The sequence below is a fragment of the Scomber japonicus genome, chromosome 17 (assembly GCF_027409825.1).
Source record: "Scomber japonicus isolate fScoJap1 chromosome 17, fScoJap1.pri, whole genome shotgun sequence".
NCBI classification, from domain to species: domain Eukaryota; kingdom Metazoa; phylum Chordata; class Actinopteri; order Scombriformes; family Scombridae; genus Scomber; species Scomber japonicus.
Window position 1 is genome coordinate 12,362,580 of NC_070594.1, and position 8,477 is coordinate 12,371,056.

The 8,477-nt window shown below is 39.1% G+C and overlaps 1 protein-coding gene across 1 annotated transcript; it reads left to right on the forward strand.

The window, feature by feature from the left end:
* The first annotated feature begins 1,150 nt into the window (after nt 1-1,150).
* Nucleotides 1,151-7,894, forward strand: enpp5 (ectonucleotide pyrophosphatase/phosphodiesterase 5). The gene is made up of 4 exons (XM_053337224.1): nt 1,151-1,279; nt 2,853-3,753; nt 4,091-4,267; nt 5,415-7,894. Exons 2-4 carry the CDS (start codon nt 2,877-2,879, stop codon nt 5,819-5,821), a joined length of 1,461 nt encoding a protein of 486 aa, XP_053193199.1. The 5' UTR covers nt 1,151-1,279; nt 2,853-2,876; the 3' UTR covers nt 5,822-7,894.
* Nucleotides 7,895-8,477: the final 583 nt, after the last annotated feature.

The following is an 8,477-nucleotide window of genomic DNA, read 5'->3' on the forward strand; positions in this document are numbered from 1 at the left end:
GTCAGTATATTCAGTGAGCTCTAAAACCCTGTATATACTTTTTCATTTTTTTTTTGACACTGTCTTTATGTCTATGTGTATAAATAAACACAGTACACTGCTGTAACTACTTAGCACATAACATGTACTCTGTAAATAAAAGTATCTCCTCTAAGTTAATTATTGACCTTGGGAACTACAGTTTAAAAAAATACAATATCATCACAAGATTGATTAATTAGCTGTTCTGGAGATTTCAGTCATATCACATAATCTTCATCAGCAGATTAAGTTATCCAGTAGTTGTGGAATTATAGCTGTTCAATTTTCCTATTTTTATTCTAAGCACTTCTGAAAGTCTAACTTTATTCTTGGCCTTGAAATCAGATAAATAAAATAATCTCACCCCAAGGTCAAAGTTTTTTTTTTAATTATATTTGTATATTTGAAATCATAATTATTGCTGAAAATCATATCTTGCTTTAGTATTAGTAGAGACAATACTCAGCTGTGGACAGAATACAATGTAAAGGATGCACAGAGCAGTGAGCATTAATAAAGGGACCTTTCTCTCTGCAGGGATGGAAAAGCTTGTCAGTAGGTCAGAAATAGTCCCACTCTCACCATGCAGCCACATTATTGAGATGCCATCTTTCTTTATAACACAAGGTGCAGCCAGACTTTGAGACAGGACTTGACTGACACCTTGTGGGCAGCACATGCTATTGGCTGTACTTGCAGAGTGGCTATTTCATTGCACTTGTTTTAAGCAGCATTATTATAAGGATATAATTGTAGAAAGCAGTACATTTTTAGCATTAAGCATTACTCACAGAGAGCATCGCTTTTAATTACAATGCCCCACGTCGACACATTTTATTATAAAATAATCATGAGTCATTTAAAAAAAAAATCTTCAAGTAAAGCGATACTAACCTGACTGACACCACGATGTCTATTTATAATCCAGGACCACCCCCCTCCCCCTCCACTTCCCTCCCCAAACCCGTCTTCTCTCATCCCACATTACGTCAGTGGGACCTGTGCGCTTGTGGATCGCAGTGAATTTGGGGGTGATGCGTCTCTCCAAGTAGCGAGGCATGCACTTGCAGGAAATGCCGCACATCCTTTTGTCTTCATATGAGCTTGCTTTTATGCATGCATGTAAATAAATAAACAGAAGGGGTGAGCAAACAGCAAGTTAATAGGCGGGACTTCCTCCTCCGGTCACAAACGAGGCCGGCTGTTTATCTTGCTGTGCAACGCAAGACGAGCCCAGTGCGGGGGATCAGATAACAAGGTAAGCTTGTTGACAGCACAGTTGGTGGGGTTTTTTTTGGCTTGCTGAAATTGTGCATGAAAGCGCTTCTTTGCTCTGGATCAGTGGATCAGTGAATCAGTGAATGCATTCAGGTGAAATCGACTTGCCCGTCTTATTGTTGCAGACAGAGCTGCGTTTTTTAGCTGTTAGCATTGCAGCACCAGCCTCAAACACGGATCCAATGTCATCTTTAATGTGTTTGACTCTCATTAGGAAGGCTGTCATTAAGTTATATGCATGCAAGTCGCTCGTCTGAATGCATTTCAGTCGTTATATCCATATTTTCTGCCTCATTTCCACTAACATCAATGATCTCCTGACTTGTAATCTCCCCAGTTTTGCATTTCTAAGTGCTTTGTTTAGGGAAGCTCCTGTCTAACTCGATCTTATTACAATAACAATATCCTGTGGTAATACTAGATATTGGCTCAGTTGTTTATGAGCATGACAGAATCTAAATTGAGTCTGTTAGCCTATGAATTACAACTTTGCAATTCATTGTTTTTGTATCGATTACTTTTCTAATGAATATGCTAATAGCTTCAGAAAAAGGCAGATATACCAAAAAAGCCAATCATATGTTCCCAGAGTCCAAGGTGACATCTTTAAACTGCTTTTTTTGTTAAACCAACAGTTCAAATCATAACAATATTCAACCTATAATGAAGCAAAATAGAAAAAAAGCAGTTAATGTGTAGCATTTTTGCTTGAGATTACTAAAAATGAGGGATTTTTTTTATCTAGATTAACTGTCTGTTGATCAACTAATCAATTTATTGCCTTAGCACTAATCAACATAAATGATAAGTTCTCACAATCGTGTGTTTATTATAATCAATATTGCCAAGAAAGCTGACCTCTGAATATTACAGCCATATGTCATTGTTGGACATCTCATTTTAAAACTATGGACAATATGTAGGTGAGTTGGCTTACTGGTGCTGGGTGTTAAGGTCTGTCAGTATTCCAGTTCATCATAAAGTTGTGTGACGGGATTTAAATCAAACCTCTGTGCTCGTCAATCATGTTCTTTCACACTGGACTCAGAAAACCATTTCTTTATGGACCTGGCTTTGTGCATTGGTCAGTGATGTTGAAATAGGACAGTGTCTATCCCAAAATGTCACCACAAAATGAATAAATTAGAAAATGAATCAACTGCTCTGATAATGAATTCATTGTTTCGCAAAATGTACAACACAAATACCAAATATTCCAGTTTTTCATATCATGAGAATTTGATGCTTCTCTTTGTCATAGATGATATAGCTTGTTATATTTACTGGTATAGTAATGTGGCATGGATAAAACAATACACTTGATGTCACCTTGGACTATAACTGAGAAATTAAAATGACTATTAATGGCAGATTAATCAATAATGATAAGAATTGTTACTTGCAGCACCAGTTGGAGGCATAGTGTTGTCTAAAATAATACATGCTGTAGATTTATGGTTCTTCTTAACACACACAACTATGTTAGCTGGTGCATACACATATTTGTCTTCCAGATAAGTTCTTCCTAAGCAGTTATTGTGTTTGATTTGTAGGTTGAGTCATCACACGCCAACAACATGCTGGACTCCTTGCTGCGAGGAGGCTGCAGTGCTCCGTTCTGCCTGTGGGTCCTGCTGCTGCCTCTGGTCTCCCTTCATCGCTTGAACCAGCAAGATCACACCCCAAGTGTGAAGGATCGACCCAAGCTGCTGCTCGTCTCCTTCGATGGCTTTCGCTGGGACTACATTCACCGCGTCCCGACACCTAACTTCCGCAAACTGACAGTAGAAGGGGTATCAGTGGAGCAGGTGCAGACCGCTTACATCACCAAAACCTTCCCCAACCACTACAGCTTGGTGACAGGGCTGTATGCTGAGACGCACGGCATTGTGGCCAATGAGATGTATGACCCAGTTTTAAACCAGTCTTTCTCTATGGAGACAGACAGTATTTATGATTCCCGGTGGTGGGATGCAGCAGTGCCTCTATGGGTGACCATCCAGAAATCTGGAGGGCGTAGTGGAGCGGCGATGTGGCCAGGGTCTGATGTGAAGATCCATGGCACATTCCCCACTAACTACCTCCCGTACAATGCTTCAGTCCCCTTTGAAACACGAGTAGAACGGATTGTTGAGTGGTTCTCTGCACCCAAAGGGGAGGCGGTGGATTTTGGAGTTCTGTACTGGGAGGAGCCAGATGAGAGCGGGCACAAACTGGGACCTCAGAGTTCCGACATGGATGGAGTCATCGCTGGGATTGATGAGAAGCTTGGCTTCCTGAGGAATAAGCTAAAGACGGCCGGGCTGTATGAGAAGGTGAACCTCATAGTGACCAGTGACCACGGCATGACACAGCTTTTCAGTGATAACATCATACAACTGGATGAGTATGTGAGCAGAGACCTGTACACCTGGGTGGATAAGAGTCCAGTGGTGGGAATACTGCCAAAAGAAGGTATTACTTTTAACATCTGTCACATTCAACAGCAGGACTACTTTGACATTTTGGGAAATATTTTCTTTCTTGCTGAGAGCTGCATGAGAAGAGTGATACCACTCTCATGTCCCTGAAATTTGTTTAAATATACCTTTTTTTCATTTACTTTTTTCTAACAATGTCCCCTAGGTACATTTTAGTGAACATGGAGTTTAAGTCTAGGATCAAATTCTAATTTTCATTAGTTTTAGTTGGACAAAGATACATACAAATGTTAACTTTCTTGCCTTTTTGCTACTTATTTAAAAAATATAATGTTTTTATCTGTGACCATCACTTGTTGTCTGTCTTTCAGGGAAGCTTGAAGAGGTGTACAATAAGCTAGCTGATGCAAATCCGTACATGATGGTGTACAAGAAGGAAGAAATTCCAGAGCGCTTCCATTATCAACATAACATCAGAATCATGCCAATCGTCATAGAGGCCAAGGAGGGCTGGACCATCGTACAGAACAGGACCACACACTCCATGAGTACGTTATCACATCTCATAAAGCTGTGTTGAGACAATATTCAAGTTTGTGGCATATTAAACAGGGTTTCCAGTTGTTTCAAACTGCAGCTTCAGTCTGCTCTATTAATAGCTTCACAGGATTTTTTTTTTTCATTCTTCAAACCAAAGCTGCCTCATGTTATACCAGCTATAATTAAAGAGGACCTATTAATGCTTTTCCTTATTTTCAGTCATATAAAGTAAGAATGTTGGATGTTCATGTTAACATGTCAAATAATGAGGTAAACATGTAGATGTGGAGGTCCACTTCTTGGAGCATTTCCTTTTCTTAAACCAGTTTTAAAGCAGGTTTTTCCAGTACTTCCTCTTTGGATTAGAGATCTCAAAATATGTTCTACAGAGGGCATGTTTTTCATGGGAGCCACAGACTACATCAGCTAATTATTCAGCTTAATTCTTCCTCTCTAGTTGAAGGCTTGTTAATCAGTATAATGGCCTGGTGAAGTTTGTGGCTGGAAGGAAAACCTGCTGACTCTCAGTCCTCGGTGACAACGTGATGTGAGATTGCTGAGCTAGATATGTCTAGTATGATACTTCGACTTACAAGACAGCTGTGGATCTGGATGATACTGTCTTATAATTTGTCAAGCAATGACATCTTCTGCCGCTCAGTGAATTACAGTGATGGCACTGGGATGTCAGAAGTCTGCATTTTGAAAGACGTTGACATGTACAAACCAAAAAATATGTCTTTTGTTGCATTTTGGAAAATGTAGGATCCAATTTTTTGGGGGCGTTGACTCACACAAGGGATTAAAAGTCATGATATCTTTGTCTGAGATATGTGACAGAATGGTGCTCAAACATCAATAACCTCAGAAATGAAATTAGGTTGGCATATTTACAGAGTAGTAGTCAGCCAGTCTAAACTTTAATCAAAAGTAAGGATGTCTTTGTATTTAATTCAGTTTTGCTTGTATGTTGCTGTGACTGATTTAGCATTTACCAGTGAGCTGGGGGAGGCAGTGATAGTAGTAAATCATCGGAGAGAGCAGCTTTGCCATATCCTATTAATTGCCAATAGAAAGCGCTGCCTGCAACAATGCAAAAATAACATCAGTATTGCACCTCCTTATGAAAACACATGTCTTGTCTTCTCTTTCCAGTGGGAAACCATGGCTATGACAACAGCTTACGTAGCATGCAGCCTGTGTTTGTGGCTCGTGGGCCAGCATTTCGCCAGAATTACATCAAGACCTCCATGCGCTCTGTCGACCTTTATCCTCTAATGTGCCACATCCTGTCCATCCAACCTCTACCAAACAACGGTTCCCTCTTAAATGTTCAGGACCTTCTGTCTGAGGAGCCAACTCCATCCCCTCCACCCACCATTCCTCCAAGGGTAAACAAGCATTCATACGCCCCTGTTGTTGGTTCTCTCATCGGTGTGGCGATGGTGCTGGGATTTCTGGTGGTCTACATCAGACAAGTGACGCTCAAACAGCTGCCCTCACTAAAACACAGAAGCAGGGAGATGTCACAGCCTTTACTGCAAGAGGACTTGCACCTGTAGCTGAAGAAACAGGGAAAGGATGGCAGACATAAAAGAAGAGGAGATATTGCTCCCCAAGGTAGTCTGCTCTGTCTAGAAGCATCCCCTAAAGGCCTCCCTTACACCACAAAATGCCACTGTGCTGCTCTTTTTATTAGTTGGAGATCAAGGGAATTTAATCTAACCTCCTAATCATGTATGGAGGTGCTTGCTTGAGTGTAAGGGAAATGTCTTGGGTTTGCTTCTGGTGCAGGCTTAATCAAGATAATAAAAACCTTTACATGGCTTTATAGTGGCTTTGCTTTGATTGTGAATTTTACCTAATATCATCTCATCATTTTCATTGTCACTCAATAAGTCTGGCAAATATGAACTTTTGTTGGCTAAAGCTATGACGTGATAACATTAAGGTGTCAGACTGCTCGAAACGAACTAGCTTGTACAAAGCGTTGTCCAACCAAATCTGAAGGCAAAAGCATGCCACGCTCGAAGATGGAGCGAAAAAGCCTGCTGTCAAAGAGAGGCAGTAATTTCTGAAAATGGGGATAACGGTGCACACTTTATGACAATCTTTCTTGGATGGCAGTCATAGTGTTGCACTCGTTTCTATGTAGGAAAATGTAAGGAACTGTGTGAAGAATGGACTAATAGGACAGCTTAAGGGCAACATTAAACCTGTGTTTACTTTCTCACTTCCACACAGATTACTAATCAGTGTGTGAAATGGGCACGATTGTGTGGATGTTGATTTTGAAAAGTGACATTAATGGTAGGACACAGTTCACCGACGTCTATAAGTTGTAAAGGGAGCGTGTCTACGATTGTATTCGACGATCTGAAAAGCACTTCGTTTGAGGCATACTGACACCTTATCCTCTGACAGTAAAGGTGGCATAGACAGAAGTCAGTCAATTAGGTTTTGAGGACATTTTCAAATCTATACAAAACAGATTTGGATGTCAGTAAAGGTAAAGAAAGTAGTCTGTACAGAGAACCATGCTGTGATTAATCTTTTAAAGTATTCAGAATTGTGTCTCAGTTCAGACAGTGTTACTTTTTGAATGTTTCCTGGAAGCAGATTTTCCACTTGAGACGTGTGCCAGCCAGGCTCATATGTGTAGGTCATTCCATGAGCCAATCACATCATGTCCTTGCTCTTTAGCAGTCAGTTACCATTAGCCTTTTAACTTAATAGAGAACATCTCTCTAAGGTGTGCAATCGTATGTGTGTTAGTTTTTTGTAGTTTTTGTGTTGGGGAGGGGGGCATATTTCTGTATAGACTGTGTATCGACCTCCTCTTCATTTCTTGACTGTCATAACATGGCCATTTGTTGGTGAAATGTGAAGTGCAATTGCTGTTGGTCAGTATTTTGTCGTAGGGATTTAAAGGGTTTTGTTGTTGCTTGGTTGAGAAGACTATTTTGGCATGACTTGCAAGAACTGTTCCCCTGATTTGCACTACAGGATAGACATGAAACAGAACGAAGGGGCAGTAGTTGGATGCTTTGTAGGTCATGTATAATTTGCACTTCTTGTTCGTAGTTGCTGTTTGAATTAAAAATAATAATGAAAATGAAAAAAAGTTAGGTGCCTCTTGCCAAAAATCTTTTTAATCCGCATACTCATAGGAAGTGGAGTAGAATCCAAATCAGTAAATTATTATGCCAGTAAATTATTCAAATAGTTTTACACCATATTTTAAGATCAAATTTGGTTCAATTTTGTCCTTATGCTTTTAGATGCATTAACGAATACTTGTGCCCAAAAAAAAGACAGACATCACTGTGATATATACTTTTTACAAAATTTAAATTCTTAAATTGAATGCATTTATATGGAAATGGTTAATTTTCTGATAATTGTATTATTTTATGAAAAGAAAAGTGTTGTCTGGTAATTTCCCCTGACTTGTTGACAGAGAAATGAAATGTATCCACGATAGATTTACATAATTAATTTGAAAGTATTAGAGAAGAATGAATATTAGATTAATTGATTATTACCTTGGATTTGAAATATCATTTACAAATTAACTATCTTTGCCATGTAAATGCAATTAAAGAGTCTTCAGATATTAAAGGGACTTATGTGAAACTGAACTTGTTGTCATTTCATTTTTTGGATTTTCTGAGTGTGTAATTGTGTGTTTATGATAATTGGGCTCTCATGCATTTCCCAACAACATTACGTCTTCATTTTCCTTAGACTGATGCTCACAAGAAACAGATCAAACAGTTCAATAGATTTAAAGCTAAAATTATATTATTTGGCATGAATAAGGATTGCAAGTTGTTAGGAAAATGAATTAGTATTTAAAGCAAAAGTTGTGAGCCAACAAAGCTAAACTCTTGCTTTCCAAAAGAGTGAAAGAGTCTTGGTGATTTATTACAAGAAACGTCTGTTAATATGGAATAATATAACAAATGAATGTTGGACGAACCTAAAGGCAAAACTTGTGGAAAGAAAGTTGTCCAAATAACTTTTATTGGAGTTTGTTGCCTTGAAATGTAGACTTCGTTTATTATTTTATAGTGTGGAATAGAACAGGGCTTGATAACTTGGAAGAATAGACATATTTACAAGAATATAAATTTAACCATTAAGGTGTGCTTAGGGCACTCGCTTAAAATGAAATCCCCTCCTCCTTCCCACAATGTCATTGAAGGGATAGGCCTC